An 18,120-nucleotide genomic window follows, 5' to 3' on the forward strand; every position below is an offset into this window, starting at 1 on the left:
TGCGCGAGATACGCCCCGGGGCAGCCATGAAATTCCCGAGCGGGGATGTTCGTTTCGAGCAGAGGCGGATGAGGCCACGTGATCACAATTCCTCCTCCTCCTCCCCCCCCCCCAACTCTGCTACTTCAGAGACCCTATTTGAGCCTCGCCCCCAACGACGCTTCCCTCTAAAGAATGGGGGAAAGAGCAGAGAACCCAGCGGGCGGAACGGAAAGAGCGAGGTCATGTGTCCTACTCGGACACTATCGGGGCTGACCGCATCCTGTCGAAACAGGGAGCTCTGGTCCCGTATGGCCCGGACATTGTTGCCAGCGGACCGTTTCCGGTCGGGCGCTCTCACTGAGTTTCCCAGGATGCGGGCGGGTCGGGCCAAGCACGGGGTGGCGCATCATGGCGACAGCAGTTATTATCCTGAGGCCTTTGCGCCGAGGCGCTGCCTGGGCGGGGAAGCGACTCCTGTCGGAGGCTGGAGGCCTGAGACGCGGCTGGCGGCGGCAGGCGCAGGTGGGGCGGGGGAGGTGGGAGATTGAGCCCCGCGTGGGAGACGCACTCTGGGGACCCTTTCCCGCCCCTCTCCGCCGAGACAGTCACAGGCCAGCGCCCCGGCCGGGCCGCTGCCCCAGCCTGTCAGCCCGCCGGAGAGAGACTGTCTTTGCCGGACGGAGATTCTTCCAGGGGCCCGTCTCCCTGCCATTGAAGCCTCCTGTCCACCGCCCCGGTCTTTCCCCTACAGGAGCCCCGCCGCCACCCCTTCCCGGTGTAAACCTGCGGCCCGCGGGGTTGGGCGCACTCGGGCCTCGCACCCTCTCTCATCCCCCTTTCTGGGTGGAGGGGGTCGGGCCGCGCTGCCATTGAGCCCTGTCCAGTCGCTGTTCTAGAATGTGCAGGTCAGGTGAAGACCTATTAGCGACAGGGCTGAAGACAAACACTAACCTGCCCCAGGTATCCCTTTTCTCAAACACTGCTAACTGTAGCACTGCAGCATATCAGGACGCCTGCTGCCCAGACGTTGCCCTTACTAGCATCAGCCCGAAACACAGCTGTGGAGCTCATGGCTAAAGCAATGCCTGATGTGACCCACTTCTTAGATGCCTTCTGTCCATCCAGACAATCCCAAACAGGTTACACATGGCTTGTTTTTTTCTGAACTGTCCTACGCTTGGTTCCTGGTTCACTATGGGTGGGCAGTGAGTGTTTTCTTGATGCCCTTGTTTCCCCTACCTGAAGCTTCTACTTTTAGTGTCATGGCCGCGGGGGAAAATAATCTGCTTCCCTGTCACTGTTTAAGGTTTCATTTTTTCATGTGTGGCAACTGAATGCTAAATTGATGAGCCATGTAGAGAGGAATGTGAAGAAATAAATAGGAATTATTGGTGCCTACAGATGACATTCTGACTTCTAAAAAAGCTGGGTTTATGGTCTACAAAAGTAATAATGTTTTAGGGGTTGCTTGACTTAGGCCATGTCTACACTGCAAAATTATGTCAACCTAACTTACACTGGCATACAGCTGCCGTAGTAATTACATCACTTGTGTGTGTCTGCGCTTCACTCCTTTTGTTAACAGTGCATGTCCTAACCAGGAACACTTGTATCGATAGTACTGTCAATGGGGGGCATTGTGGTATAGCTCCTGAAAGCCAGTAACAGTTGACATAAGCAACACAGTGTCTACACTGCATTGGCGTAACTACATCGACCTTGACTCTATGATGCCTGTGGAAGTGAAGTTATTAAGAGAGCATAGCAGGGCAGTTACATTGGCGGGAGCGAAATTTAGGTGTAGACACTTTCACGGTTAGGTTGATGTAAGATGCCTTGCGTTGACTTAACTCTAGTGTAGACTAGAGCTTGGATTGATGTATGTTTGTTGTAGCATAAATAGCAAGTCAAGTTCTCACTTAAATTTTTGGTGACTTAAAACACACAAAACCATGACATTCTCAAATGCAAGTCTGGTAATGAGCAGATTGAGAAAAATTAACAAAGAGAGTCTGAATACAATTTGAGCATCAAATCAATTAAGAGATGAAGAGATCCTTCCAAGCCAATTCTATTTGTGGGTTTCAGGCAAAAGTATTAGGCTACCTGCAAAGTTTCCAATTACACTTGAAGTAGGAGGAAAATAACTCATAGTTTGACTCAGCCTTTATCGTTATGAAATTAAAACATGACACTTTTTGACTTTTTTCAAAGTTGTTGACTCATCAGAGCATATTCTAAATTCAGTTTTTACCAAACAACTTGTATATTCTTGCTTCTTGTTTTGTCTTGTATTCTTCGCACAATTAAACATAGTCAGTTACTTTTTGTTTTTTAATTCTTTCTTCATGTTAATAATACTAGGTTCGTGTTCCAAAGTGTTATAATGAATCAATTCCCAAAGCCCAGTTTCCTGTTTGCACAGTAAAAACCGAAATCTTGAAGTTGAAACCTTAGAACTGTTCCCATTATTGTTATTCTGTAACTTCTGAGAGCCTCTTGTGCACATAAGGTTGGAATGTAACTGCTGCTCCAGAGAGTTGCAGAGCAGCTTTGTCAAAAATTATAAACTTGCTTTATTTTTCTTTTCAGGTGTCTGGAAAATTAACTCTTTTCAGAAGAGGGCTTGCACTCTCAACAGTGTCTTATTTGAGTTATGAAGCTTACAACTCTATTTCTCACTTTGCCGTGGTTCATGCTAGCGTCAAAGGTAAAGCTCTATGAATTCAAATGTCCTGAGGTCATTCAGGTGCAGACTTGGCACTTCTTTACAGTACCAAAACTTTGAGAAGCATTTTACGTAAGGCTTTCCAATATCTCCACTGTAGGCTATTTTTATACAATCTGTTCAGCTGTAGGCTACCTTTGAACTCAATCAATAGTGAAGTTCTTGTTTAGCATGGCTCACGTCTCAGAAATATCACTAGGAGCATAGCCAAAACTTTGCTGTGTGGATAAGATAAGCTCTTGACACAGATGCTGTTCCTTTGAAGTCTTTGTTGGGAGATAAGATTGAATTTGGGATTCAGAATATAGCTATTAATCCTTGATTCAGCTGCAGAATAAGAATTTTAGTTTTTATTGGTACTAGTGGAAATCCACATCCTAGTTTATGTCAGCAGCATTGGGCTCATGATTTTAGCTAGAAATGGAGCAAAATGTCTTGGTCTGAAATGTAAGTGCTGGAATCTTTGGAAATATAGTAAAACCTTAAAGATTCAGTCTAAAGCCTCGTTTTAAGTAGTCTTTACACATGTTATTCTGATAAAAATTAAATCAGTACAATGCTAGCTCTCTAAATGCTTCACAAGCTGCTGAATTTCTTGGAAATTTTATACATCTTTTTTTTTCAAATAAGCTCCAAATGAGGATTCTTGCAGAAGAAATAAACATTGTGCTCACTGCAGTAGAAACAATGATCCTCCATCTTCATACTCCTTTGTCTTCTCCCAAGTATTGAGGTGAGAGTTTTGCCTAAGTGCTGCGTCCTTTAGTGTAGTGTTTCTCAACCTTTTTGATACCAAGGATCGGCTTGCTGCCTTCCTAAACTGTGTCAGGGAGATCTCAGGGACTGGCACTGGTTGTTGCTTCAGTAGATTCCACTCTTCAGAGCTTCATCTTCCACAAGGTTTTAGAAATGACTAGAAATATTGGGCATATATTTATTTTTGCCTCCATTTAAACTATATTTATGTTAGGCTTCACTCTTTTAATAATTACAGAGTATTGGATTGAAAAAAGTGGCTGATGTAATTTTTAAAGACTATTATAGCTCTGAGCACATTATAAAAGAACCTACTGACAACCTTCTGTACACAATTACAGCAAAGCAGGAAAAATCAAGTGATCAGAGCTCTTAGGGCAAGTTAGCAGACGCCAAGCCAGATGAGAATTGCTCAAAATTCATGAAGGAATAGAAGATGGTATTTAACAGAGGGGAGAAAAACTTTTTAGAAAAGATTTGACTTGACAGCATCGCTTTTGAAATTTCAATCAACATATTAAATCCAGCAAGCATGTACTGACAGCTGTGGAGATGAAGAGAGAGTTTCCAGCAAACCTAAAATAATTAGTCATTTACTTCAGTAGTACTGAACTGAGTGGTAAATATTGAAAACAATGGAATTTGAGAGAAAAATGTCATCACTGTCAGAGGGCCTAATGGAAACCTGAAGCTTGTGGAGAAACAACTAGAAACCATGGAAAACGTATCTATTTTTAAACTTGTATGCTTAAGATTGCTTTTGGCTTTGAGGCCCTCTTCATTATTACATTTATACCTAAAATACTGGACTTCGATATTCTTTATATGTGGTGAAAATGTCACTGAATTCTGAAGAGAAGTGGCAAGAAAGCAACAGCTAAAGGAACAACAGTAGCTGTATTAAGGGGCCCATGTTACTAGAAGAGGAATCAGAAGGCTGTCTGGCTGAAACAAGCCATTTCTTATCAAAGAAATCAAAACATTTCCATTAGGTTTTACCCCAGGGCTACCCAAGGACACTTAAATAAATATTGTCAAAAAGAAACTTTTGCCCAAGAAAGGTACAATCTGCAGTACTTTATTAGGTCATAGTCTAGCCCTTCTGTAAGGGTAAGGCAAGTTCTGAAATACTGAGAGCATCTCAGTACTTTGAAATAGGTAAAGACCATAGTTAACTCAGTCATAATTCCTAACTGCAGTTTTAGTTTAACAAGTCTGTGCTGCATCTGATTCATATTTTATAGAAATATTCTTGTTCTGTAAACCTGTGAACGTCTAACAGTCAAGATTAAGGAGCCAGAATGTTGTATTTGTATCGCGACTAGCCATTTTATTCTCCATATCTCTACAAATTAGGCACAGTAAGTTGTCTTGAAGGTTAATATGAAATAAGAGAAATAAACTGGAAAATATTATTTGATAGCAAAAAAAAAGCAATTACAAGCAATCAGTGTATTGTAAAATCCACATAACAGCAAATAGCGTTGTAAGGCCTATCTCCTTTGATTTTCTGTTTTAGAAACTAATACATGATTGAAAAACAAACAAGCGTACATTTTTCATACCAAGCAAGTATTTCTATGTTACTTAAATGTATTTTTATTTTATTAAATATTTTCTGTAAAATATTTTATTACTACTGTAGAATCTGACTTCTCCCATCAGAGGGGAAACTAATTTAACTCAAATTATTCACAGAAATGTGCTGATATTCCTATAAAAACTCTTGAACAAAAGTCAGTAATCATTTGCTATGTTAACTTATGCCTTCCTTTATTAATAAAAAGTACAAACAATATTTACCAATGGTCAAGGAAGAAACAAAAGAAATGTTATTTTTAAGCATCTAATAGGGGCAGTGCAAACAATGGAAGAATGAAAATAAGCCCTGAAGTTTTTGACAGTGTCTCCTTAAATGAATGCTTGTTGCCAGTGAAAGATGTTGGAGAGGATGCTTATCATACAATTTAGTTCATAGCTAGGTCTGAGGTTTGACAGAGTAGACTCTTGACAGCCTTTCTCTCACAGAACAAAAAAATTTGAAAAATTTTATAAGTGAATATTCAAAACTCTTCAAAGAGATGAACACCAGTGGATCAAATAATAGAATATTCACATAAAAATTGAAAATAAGGAAATGGACATTTAAGTACTAGACAAGAACATAGGTAATTAGCCTTTGAAAAGCCAAAAAAATTAATTTCATAAAGCACATGTATGAATGGAGGTAAAAACAGAAAAGTGCCTTAGTGGCTACATAAAGAGCAGCACTCAAGCTGTAAATACAAACTATGGGATAAATCTGGGAAATTAATAATGGATCCAGATTAAGATACTTCATTATTTATCAGTTGCTATGGCCATCTGAATACCAGGTACCTATAACAGAAATAAAAGCATGTAGCTAAGAAACCTACTTACACTTTACATAGACAAATTGGAGCTGGGGTGGGAGTGGGGGAAACGAAGTCTCCAAAGCTATATAACATCTTTACTTGAGGAAAGTACCTGGAGTGGGTGGTTTTGCACCAAAATATTGTGCATTCTAGACCCAGATGACCCTTTACTTATGAAAGTATTCAGCTACAAAACTGAAAAAGAAAAATCTCCACAGTTTAATTTAGGTACAGGCTAACTGTCTTTCAAACCAAATCAAGATTCAGTGAAGGCTTGACTCTTGTAGATCACACATCTCTTGTTAAAACAGGATTATAAAACTTTCATAAACACTGCAGTTTTAAGGATTGAGAAAGTAATTGTGGCTAATCCTGTAAAACACAATGGTTAATTTTGAGTATTTTCATCAACTTCAATAGAGTATTCATATCTTAAAGTTATACATCTATGCAAATGTTTTTGGTAGAATCAAAGGCCCTAAATTTGTATATTTGGATCAGAAGAGGCTTAGTCACATGGAAGACTTTAGTAGAATAAAAAGCATAATTGAAGAATTAAGAAGAAGAGAGCTAGGCAGTCTAGATACTGGGATGGCCTTTGACCAGGATGAAGTTTCCTTCTAGCAACAATTTAAAAACCCAACAATGGTTGGATGTGGTCATTCTTTTAAAAAAAAATGATTAAATCAAAATATAACAAACCTATGGCAAAAATAGAATTATCAGATGGAACACCTTGTTTTTAATTAGGAAGAGGAACCTAGGCAAGCTACTCACATTCTTTCATGTCTTTTATTTATGATCATGGTAAAAATCTGCACCATATTTGTATATCAGTTTGTGGAACACAACTATGTTTTATTCGCATAATTATTCACATCACAGAATGAGTCTTATCCCACCATTTCCATTATCAGAAATTTAAACTTTGGAAGGTTATGATACAGAATTAATATGGGGAAAAAGAAAAATGTTAAACTTATTATTTGGGATAGCAACACCATTGAAGACAAAACACAAATTGAAATTGTCACCTTTTAAGATATTTAGTAAATATTAAACTCCTTAATATTATTAATTGAATTAAACAACTCTGGTGGCCAAAATATGGAAAGAATCCTGGAGAATGGTACAGCTCCTAACTTTCCAGGTTGAAAATGTGGAAGTATATTCATTTTTAACATATTTATCTTTTTTACTTAAATCGAACCTGTGACACTTTTTGTTCCTGTTTCAAAAACACTAACGTCATGTATTTGCTTTGTGCGGGATGATAAATAATAAGAATAACCAGGCAAAGACCTATATCTTCATATATAAGCGCTAGGTATTTATTATGATATAGAGTGGGGGACTTGCCGTTACTGGGAATGCAGGCTGTGCTAAACCTATTTAGGAACCTACAAAGGAAACCTGGAAGAGCTCTGTGGGGGGGGAAATGTGGTATTAAAACCAAAAATTTATGACACTCTAGTTTTAAAAACCAGGTGCTTGTGCAACTGCTAAGGGCTTAATTCAGCAAAACTTCGATAAAGTGGCAAGCTGCGCTGAAAAGCCCAGTTTGGGTTCATTTAATAACATTTTCTCCAGTTTCATTGTCTGTGGCCTCATGCATGTTACAGTGGTACTTTTATTAACTGAACTGTGGAGCCCTTATCTCTGATTGCCAGAACCTACAATATTTTAAAAAGCATTATGTCACTGACGTATCTTAATACTTTTGAATTATTTATATGTGCTGCTGGTTTTATACAAAACAATGATTTAAGACTGAAAACATAAGTCACCCTGCAACAAATTATGAAGATAATACATTGAAGGATCAGTCCAATACTAAGTGACCCTTACTGCATTCATCCACTTTGTCTTGCTGTATTTCAGTCCCTGGCATCCCACACGCTCCATGTTCCGATCACTTAGGATATGTCTACACTGTGACTGGACATCCTTGGCTAGCCTGGGTCAACTGATTCGGGCTTGTGAGGCTTGGGCTAACAGGCTGTTTAATTGCGGTGTAGATGTTCGGGTTCCAGAGCTCAAGCTCCAGCCCGAGCCAAATGTCTGCACTTCACTTAAGCTGACCCTTGGCCTGAGCCCTGTGAGCCCAAGTCAGCTGACCGAGGCCAGCCATAGGTTTTTAATTGCACTGTAGACAAGTCCTTATTCATCACCGGAAATTAAACCAAACACGTTCTGTTCTGCCATTGTGAGGTCATCAGACTAACATTCTAAGATCTGTTACACTTCTAACACTGTCTGTTGCTAAGGGCTGTTTTATAGTTTCATAGAGTAATATTTTTTTAATGTTGTTTCTGTTCCCAGAAGCTGTTCATTGAAAATAAACAAAGCTGGTACAATTCTGTATCCCATGGCTGCTAAAAGTTAGTATATAGGTAGCCAATTTGAAATTGGAAACACTTGATATTTTTTAGGAAATAGTTGTTTGATCCCGTCTTTAGTGCTGATTTTTTTTGTACTGATTTTTTGTGTTTCAGGGTACTTTGGCGAACAGCAAGTTGTATTGTTGTACTTTGAAATATATTGTTGCTTATCTGGTAGGTTATCGTATTTATTAATCTTTTTGTCTTCTCTTTCTACCATCCCTACCCCTTTTGAAGTTGAGGAAATCATAGAGCAAGCAGACTACCTGTATGGGAGTGGAGAAACTGAAAAGCTCTATCAATTGCTGACCCAGCACAAAAGCAGGTATTTAGCGGTATTGAATATCCCCACATTATTGTGACTTAAAATTTATGAAGTGCTCCTTTATCAGTTTATGTTAACTAATACAGTAAGTATGATAGCACTGAGCACCCAGCTTGCACCTTTTTGCAGTAAGAGAGAAAATCTCCTGAATTTTCTTCCCTTTCAATGTAGAAGGAAGGACCTGATTCATAGTCGGGCTCAGTTTGGGCAGCAGAGGGTTAGCACTCGGCTGGCTTTTTCCATTAGTACAGGGTCCCTGAGAATAATGTTCTTATAAGGAAGTTGGTGGATGACACTCTGCTTTCCCTAGTATATGTTAGAAGGTTAAATACAGACCCTAATGTGCAAGTATCCTAGTAGAGATGTGGGACAGAGAGCAGTAGTACTGCTTCATCCTAATCCCCCTAGCAACTGAATGGTGTCTCTGTGGGCTTGGAGGGGGTGAGGGGAGAGAGGTCACTGTGTTACAGAGCTGACAGTGTGTTTGCTACTGTACAAAACACACAGACAGGGTTTGAATAACCTGCTGGCCATAGACAAATAGAAATTTTGCCAATATGAGTGGACTGAGTCAGTTCTGGGAGGTTCTGACTCCTTTGCTGGAGGGGAGGGAGGGAGAAAGAAAGAAGAGAACAGAGTGGTGAGTGGTTCAAGCATCCCAGCTCCTGTAACAGAAGTACAGGGAACAGAGCAGCCTTTGAACCTTTTGCTCTATTTCAATAAGAGAAGAAAGTGATAGAAAGCAGAGTGGTAGGACCATCTGTTCTTTTGTGCAAGGGTGGTGGAGAAGCAGAGAGGCTGGGACCTGAGAGGAGGTGGAGCAAAGTGGCCCACAGGGAGAAAGGAGCCATGCAAAGAAAAGAGGTGGGTGGGAGGGGGAAGATTTCGCTAATGGGTAAGAGAGGAACACTTAGAATTCACTAATGGAATCAAGAGGAGTGGGATAAGACAACCAGTATTTATGTATTATTAAATCAGGGAAAGAGCCCAAACTTCATGTATTGAGGCAAAAATTCTCCCAACTCTGTAGGAGCATTCCTGCTCTTTTTCACTGTACTGCTCATCAGCTCTTTTCTTCTTTCTTTTATTTCGCTTCTGCCAAGGAAGAGGTTCTTGACCACAGAGAGTATTGCTCCTGCCCATATGTCTTAGTTGGACAAAAAGAAAAGAACATTGTGCAGGCTGGGACAGGGCTGTTTAAAGGAAAAAGCAGAGAACCCTCTGAGGTTTTTCTTCAGAATGCCCTCCTTCAGGGGAAGGGGTGGCTGGCCAGCCATCTCTTCCTTGTGGATTAGATGTACCCCAGGGGCTTTATGGAGGAACCTTGGGAGCTGGGCTGGGTTGTTTCCACCCCATCAGAAAGGGCAAAGGAGTGGTCACAGAGAAACACCAAGTCATAAGGAAGCTGAAAATTCTCTTAGGAGGAATGCACAAAAATTATAGGAACAGCTTGGAGATTGAGTCACTTAGTCCTAAGCTAGGTCAGTACCTAGAGCAGAACTATCCAGTAAACAGATTAGTAATGCCATATTTAATACCTTGCCAGAAAAACATTTTGTATTGAGGTTCTAAACTTAACTATCATTTGTTTGACAATGTGTTAGAAACTGCCTGTTTTTTGATACCCAGCATTCCTATTTCTAGATTCGGCTTCTCTACCCACAGTCTCACAATAATCGCTGACTTTTGAAACGTTCATAAATTGTTATTTAATCTTAGAGTTCAAAATAGAAAACTTTAGGCAGCGTATCAAAACTGAGGAATTGTATTTAACTAACAAACTCATTGATACTGTTATCTTTGTAAAATGCAATGAACACCAATGGCACAATTCAAATCTGGGTATATGCAGTCAAGTGACATAGCACTTTAAATTGAAAGTAACTAATAAAGCCTTTCTAATGTTTGTCATTTTGTTGTGCTAGAGAGGATTTTTCCTATTTAGTTATTGGTAACACCTATAAGGGGAATCATTACTCTCCATACTCAGAGTAGCAGAATCGGTGCCAGAATTCTGTTTTTAGATAGTGATTAAGAAATTTACAAAAATAAAAGGTACACATCTTTTTCTCATTAAAGACATCCCCTATACTTTTACATAGTCCCAATTTGATGTTTCACAGAATATGGCTGGCATTCCAGGAAACTAGGAAGGTTGCATCAGAGTTGGTTGAATAAGCTGAACAGGACATCTGTCTTGTTCTTAAATTATTGTATGTTATTCCTTCTCTTATAAATTGTTTCTTATATTTTCAATCTGTGCTGTTTCCCACCTTTTATATTATCACATGCTCCCATTGTATCCGGTGCTCACTGAAGTTAACTAGGAACCCACTATTAAATGAGCAGGCTCATTGTGAGGTCACATGCTTAGGAAGAGTCTGTTACTGCCTGCAGTGCTGTTCAATTGTAGGGAAATAATGATAGATTTGGAGAGTAGCTGAATAAGAACAATAATAAGTATAAAAGGTTACCATGTTTATTATAATGCAATATGTCTTCAAAGGTTTCTGATAGGTTCCTTTTGTGTGTTTAAAATATTTCTTCTGGGTATTTATCTACTAGGGTGTCGTCAGGAGGTTGACTTGTAGCAGTTACTAAGATAACTATTAACTCCTTACATGTATAAAAACTGATCTGTAACATTCGCTCTCACTTTGCTTTTGACCTCTTTGACGTGTGCAAGTATCAACATCAGGAAATAAGTGTGAAGTGACCAGTTGTCACTGGGGTTGAAACAGGTTTTTTTCCCATATAATTTTCTAATTTCTTAAAAATGGTCATATTATGTATTGGGGTGGGGGGACTTCAGACCTTTGGAAAACTGGGGCTTCAGAGAAGTCAGGAACATGCACAACAGTGAGCACAATTAGAAAGCGAACAAGCATCACATAATCAGTATGCACTATTATTTGTATAGTATCACCAGTGAACAGGACACTTCACAATAAGTGCATGGTGTCTAACATAATAAAATTCTCTTCAAGCAATTTATAGTCTAAAGTCACAGCCTGTACAATGCAACACAGCAATCCAAAGTAATGGGTGACACTAAGTTTGAATGCTTCCTGGAACAGGTTTTTAAGAATCTTTTTAAAGAAAGGGATGAATGGCATAAAGGAGGTGAGGGGAGTGTTATAAGAATTTGAGGCAGCATGAAAGACAGCACAAAGGCTAGTGGGTAAAGGAGATGGAGAACAGTTTGAGATGAAGTGCACAGTGACAGTAGAGAGTAGAAGGGGATGGATGGGCGGGCATAAGAGAAGACATAGGCAGAGTGGACTTTTGGAAGCTTTTGAAAGCACAGCATTTAATTGCAAAGCTGATACAAAGAACAGGGGAAGCTAGAGTAGATACTCAGGTAGGTGGGCTAACGTGGTCAGAATGGAGGATAATCTTGACAGCTACATTTTGGATGGCCTGAGTTAGGAAAAGGGAAGGCCAGCAAGGAACAGGGTTATGTTAGGTTTTAAAGATAATTGTACAGATTGTATATTTGTTTACTTAAACCGTTAAGTGCATACTACTGTAATTAAAGTGCATATGTTGAATCTGAGTAGTTATAAGAAGGGTACATACTGCTATTCTGAGGTGAGCAGGTTTTAAAGGGTGTATGTGCAGCTCATGGAGCCATATAAGTACCAGGCCCTTAGAATAAAAATGAAAAAAAAATCCAACTTTAATTTTCATTCTTTGTATTTGTTGTTTTCACTCTTGGTTTTAGTCAGTTTCACTTGTCCAGGGCTGCAGTGTTTTGAGTTCTAACATAGTAGGAGACTGTTTATTTGACACAGTCTTTCCACTGAGAGTTTTTAATGAAACTCTGAAACATTTTTATTTTGAACTTTTGCAAGTGCTTATAGTACAAAACCTATAGCAATATGGTTGATACATAATACTGCATTTGCTGCTGAAACCAACTGAATATTGGAAAATATATAGTTTAGGTCAGAAGTAAATGTTGCTTTCTTTATTTTCCTTCCTGTCTCTTTAGCTTAAAGGTGGTATATGTGAATTTTGCATCAATTTAAAAAAAAAAGAAAAGCTGCTTCCTATGGTGCCAATAGGATTATTGCTTCACGGATCAAAAGTGTTGCCAAAGTTTCTTCAGCAAATCTGCTGTGACTGAGATCTCGTATTTGTGACTGAGATCTCAGCCTTTCGCTGCATGTGGTTTAGAATTGCACATAGTACAATATTACCTTAGTGCTAAGCTGAGCAGTGTAGTAAGTGATTGATTTTAGACCTGCACTTGCTTTGTAGACAATTAATATTTCTGTTATGTTTATAACTAGTGAGGATGCGGAGATACTATGGCGTCTAGCACGGGCCTCACGTGATCTAGCCCAACTCAGTAGCACCTCTGCAGAGGAGAAAAAGCAACTGGTTTATGAAGCTCTTGAATATGCAAAGAAGGCACTGGAGAAAAATGAGTCAAATTTTGCAGTACACAAGGTGAGCCAGTCAAAGTAATTTAATTGAAATGTTGCTATCCACTATCCTGACATCTGTCAGTAGAAACAGGAGTGCCTATGGTTTTGCTGTAACCTTTACAGCTATAAGGTTATCTGGCAAACTTGTATGCTGCTTTCTTCAATGCACAATTTGTTAGTTTTTTAGTTGAGACCCAGGAGAATTTGATGACCACTTTCTAAGGGGACCAGCACTTGGATTCTTGCAGATTAAATCAAACTCATATGCAGAAAATGACTGTTGGTTAGCTCTGTCTACAGGACCACAGAGGCAGATGATTGGTCAGAGGTCTTGATGCCTGAACTATTCCCTCTTTATCAGCCTGGAAAGTGCATCACAGATCCATTCTGTTGCCTCTGTGCCACGGTAGTGACTCTGCTGCAAGTTCCAAGGGTTCCTGGGTCTGCCCTCCTTTTCTTCTCCTGTTCCTCTTCTCTCCTCAGTAGCCCAGACCCAGATGTTAGGAGAGGAGTAACTAAGTACAATCAGTGTTGCTGCAGTGCAAATTAGTGATAGTAAGGCCCTGGCTCCTCCCGTGACTGTGGTCAGCTGTGATGAGGGAATGTTCTTCACACCATTAAAATTATCCATTATAATTACAGTTCTCATAAGCAACCAGTAGTGCTAATTAATCAACACTTTAATAAATACTTTTTTTTAAAATTTGAGTAATATTGTTCTGATCACTTGGTGACAATAATTGTATTTTAATTAGCGCTATTAAATATTCTTTTAATGACCTGTTTTGTTTTGAATTTAGTGGTATGCAATCTGCATCAGTGATGTTGGAGATTATGAAGGAATCAAGACTAAAATTGCAAATGCGTATGTTATCAAGGAACACTTCCAGGTATTGTAAATAAGCATTTTCAGTATGATAGTATCAATATATTTCATTTTAGAACAATGGTTTTCACATGCTGGGTAACAGCCCCCAGAAGGGTGGGTCACCAGCTGTTTTCTGGGGGTGGACAATTGCAATTCTGTGTCTGATCTTCCAGTCATACCAGTTTTCTCAGCAACCTGCAAACTGATCCTCAGGCACCAGAAGTGTCAGTGTGGGTTAAAAAAAATAGATAAATGAGGGCAAAATTAGCCCAGCAATTGAAACTTAATCAGCAACTCTTTTGCCTGCGTCCCCTTAATAACTTTCTCAGTGGCTCATATGTACATGCAATGAGAGGTGATAAAATACAGTCCTGCAGTAAATTGCATCAGAGCCTTGGCACAGAGAATGTTTTCAGTTGGTTAATTAAAGGCTAGTCTTACCTGCTTGTTGCACTTGGGCTAGGAGAGGAGGTAAGGCCATAAGAAGCATCTTTCCATGCCAGCCTGTATGCAGGGAGCAGGCTAAGATCCCTCCTTGTGTTCAGATAGTTGTAAAACCTACACGCCCAAAGTAGTGTAGTCTGCCAGCTATCTGTATCCTGCTCCCTCAAATCAGTTACTGTGTATGCTGCTGTCAGAAGCATGTGCTAGTACGCCACTTCTTTCTAAAAGTTGCAGCAAGGCCCTACTGTGCATCTTCCAGAGGCACCCAGCGATGTCTGTCACGTTCTGGGATGCAATCCGGAGCAGCGAGGGGTTGTGTCACCGCCTTTCCTGTAACTCTGGGTGCTTGAGATGCCCTGCTGCTGTGGGTCATGACCTGAGTGCTAGCAGACAAGTATGCAGGTCACATGAAAAATATATCTTTGTGTAGCTGTGGGCATTGTGTTCTTCAGTTGCTTTCCAGTAAGATAAAAAAATCTCTAAATGGAAGGTGAGGACTGTAGAACCCTATATGAGCTTCTGAAACTAGTAGAGTGTATATATAGGCTTGACCTTTGCTATTGCAAAGTGAGTGTATCATCTTAGAATGGTCTTTGGCTGCTGGTCACCATGGGCTCTTTCAGTGGAGATTGTAGCTACTGAAGGACAAATATTGGAGAAAATACAGCACAATAAAGACCTGCTGAGGCATCACATGATTTTACTTGCTGTCAGAAGCTGTATCAAAACCTGAACGTACTGACATGATCAAACACTTGAAAAAAGGCTCTTTAGACATAAAGATAAGGAGCTCAGATTAGATTGTGAATACCAAATACTGTACCTCCCTGCAGTTGTTTCTATTTCACACCGATGAAATAGAAGGAGACAACTATGGGTGCATTTTTTGGTGTTCTTAAGCCAGATCTGGTGAAACAGCCTTTTACATCTCCTCTTTTTTTTTTGCTAGAAAGCCATTGAACTGAATCCTAAAGATGCTACCTCAATTCACCTTATGGGCATTTGGTAAGACTGATAATTTCTTCAAACCAGAGTTAGCTTGTGACAAAAAAGAAAAGCCTCTAGCACTTTTATTTGTAGGTGGAATATAAAATGTTTGAGCAATGTTAAATGACTTGCAGAAATGTGTAGAGCAGCTAAATGACTTGAAATCCACTCATGAAAATCTTTTGAAAGTTGTCCTGAGTTATTTGAAAGACTCTGGCCATCCAAGTTTTAATATAACTCCGAAGGTGAAACTAACTGCTCAGTGACCTTGTTTTAGTTCTAATTCATTGGAATACAGAAGAATAAGTTGCAGACTTCAGTTTATTTTCACAGCAGGCACCAGAAATTGAGGACACTATTAATAGAGTGTTTCTGAGTGTCTGCCTCAGAGGTGTTGGGAGTGTCAAACTCATAGTGCCTTTTGCCGTTGACTTCAAAAGAGACAGAATTTAAAATTTAAATGTATGCTATGAATTAAAGTGCTTGCGAAGATTGGTGTGAGGGCAGATAGGACGGATTGATATTCTGAAACAAAAAATGTACACTGTCATGCTATCTAAATATGCTATTACATTTTTAAGAACTCTCTGAATTTTTATTTATTTTAGCATTAATGTGAGTCTGAAAATGTAGAAGGAATGAGAATCAATCTGATTGTCACTGCCCATCATTGATGAATGGGAGGTGAAGAGCTGGGAATTTAACTTTAGTACGAACACCACATGTTGTGCAGAAGCACCTTGGCTGGACACCTGGCAATTTTCTCTGTCAGTGAGTGTGTGTACACTAGATGCATCAGTCAGAGGAAAGCATATGAGAGAGAAGCTGTGAAGGAGAGAGAGAGAGAGCTAGCCTGAGAAACACAGGAGACAGAAAAAATCCATTCTACCTGAAAAATCTGGGCCAGCTGTGACCTGTATAGCCACATGGGGGCTCCCTTTCCCCATTCCCATTGTGTCAGTGCTTTTTCTGAAATGTTCTCACACGATATTGAAAGCTTGTGGCATGTTTTGAGTCCAGATGCAGCGCTTCCTCCTCCTTTTTCTAGATCTGTCAGAGAGCCCAAAGCCACTTAGCACTGTACAAGAAATCTTTAGAATGCCATAGTATGTCTACAGTGAAAAAACCCACCAGCCACAGTGAGTCACAGCCTGGGTCAGCTGACTTAGGCTCACGCTACTGAGCTAAAAATACCAGTATAGACATTTCTGCTGGAGTGGGAGCCTGCGATCTGAGATCCACCCCTGTTACAGTGTCTCAAAGTCCAGGCTCCAGCTTGAACAGGAACATCTACAGTGCTATTTTTAGTCCCACTGCATGAGCCCACAAACCTGAGTCAGTTGACCCAGGCTCCTGAGTCTTGGGTTTGTTTTTTTATTTTTCTGTGTAGATGTACCCACAGAAGATGATGAAAGTGAAGAGGATAAGAAGGGATTTGTAGAATCAGTGCCAAGCCCACCAATTGTTCCTTGCAAAGGCTTATTTCTGGTCTCCCTTGGGAACCTAACAAGGTCCGGCTTTCCACCCTAAGTTTTTTATGATCTTTTCCTACTTGCCTTTCCTAAGTTACAGCCTGTCTGCACCACTAGCTCCAAAGTAGTCTGACTTCCTGGAGTAGTCTGAGAACTTATTTTTCTGGGAGAGGAGGCAGCAACTGTTGCCACCCAGCACTCTGGGGGAGCCTACAGGCCAGCTCTGAGGCAGCCTCTTGTCGTTCAGACATCTAGAAGTGGTAGGGATTGCCCAGCGTGAGCCCCCTGAGCCCGACTCAGTTGACCCAGGAAAACTGTAGGGAAAAGCTGAGAAGAGGGAATTGTGTGTCACTACTTGGGTAGTGAAGTACTGCCGAATTGTATCATTTTTGTTCTGAGAATTGGGAGTCCCTACATTCCTATCACATTGGGATTAAAAATCTCAGTAAATTATTGGATCAGTTCCTTCCTCTCGCTCCCCTTCTCTTTCATCCTGCACTGGCATCACAAATGTTTGCCAACAGCATTCTACCAAGGCTTTGCTACTGTACCCCATTTGGGTGTCTACTTTCCAACACTCAGGCTTAAATAAGTTTCTAGACCTTTACCACACCTGTTCCCTCCCCCTCCCCCAGAAATCAGGCTGCATGTTCATATGAGGAATTTCAAATATTGTTTTCTTAACAAATCAAGGCTAATCGTGTCAGATGTGTTTCTGGAATATGGTGTTACAAACATTATCAATATTACGTATGCTGCAGTTTACATGTTTAAAACTCTTTACAAATGTTAACCCTTATAGCTTCCCCATGGGCAAGTAATGACTGTTTCCATTCTGCAAATGGGGAAAGTGAGGTAAGGAACAGGGACTTAATCAACTGGCGGAGCCAGGATTAGAACTCAGGAGTTTGACTCGTAGTCCTGTACTCATGGCTGTAGAACATATAGGCTCTCAAGAGTACTGTTTGGGGTTTATTTTAATTAAGTAATCAAGAGGAGCAAGCTAATGTTTAGGTCAGGCTGACATTCAGTTTTATATGGTTATTACAAAAATTTTCAAATGCACAAATGCATACAGTATATGGTTAAATTACTGTAGTAAAACCCATAAGGCTGGATCTGGATGGAGTGATAGCTTTAACTACTTGATTTTTCTCAGTAAAATCAAGCTATAGGCTATGTTGTAAACTTTGTGCTAAAAGTTGGATTTTTATCTTTATTATGCAGTAGCGATTAGCAGCAATGGAGGCGCTAAACTTCTTTAGCAGAGTGGTTATGTCTTCTACAACAATTGTTTCAATTTGTTTTTAATTTAAGTATCTTATTGTAATTACTCATTCAAAGACCA

The 18,120-nt window shown here is 40.0% G+C and overlaps 1 protein-coding gene across 2 annotated transcripts in view; it reads left to right on the forward strand.

Moving 5' to 3' along the window:
- Positions 1 to 320: 320 nt before the first annotated feature.
- Positions 321 to 18,120, forward strand: part of RMDN1 (regulator of microtubule dynamics 1) — a 30,608-nt gene continuing 12,808 nt past the window's right edge. The window contains exons 1-6 of one of the 2 annotated variants that reach the window (XM_048841144.2): positions 321 to 504; positions 2,575 to 2,692; positions 8,481 to 8,568; positions 12,864 to 13,023; positions 13,802 to 13,891; positions 15,263 to 15,318. In XM_048841144.2, the coding sequence (XP_048697101.1) occupies positions 391 to 504; positions 2,575 to 2,692; positions 8,481 to 8,568; positions 12,864 to 13,023; positions 13,802 to 13,891; positions 15,263 to 15,318 (626 nt within the window). In that variant the 5' untranslated portion in view covers positions 321 to 390. The remainder of the gene's footprint in view (positions 505 to 2,574; positions 2,693 to 8,480; positions 8,569 to 12,863; positions 13,024 to 13,801; positions 13,892 to 15,262; positions 15,319 to 18,120) is intronic. The other variant, XM_048841143.2, reaches the window with a different exon arrangement.

This window comes from Caretta caretta, chromosome 2 (assembly GCF_965140235.1).
Source record: "Caretta caretta isolate rCarCar2 chromosome 2, rCarCar1.hap1, whole genome shotgun sequence".
Lineage (NCBI taxonomy): Eukaryota > Metazoa > Chordata > Testudines > Cheloniidae > Caretta > Caretta caretta.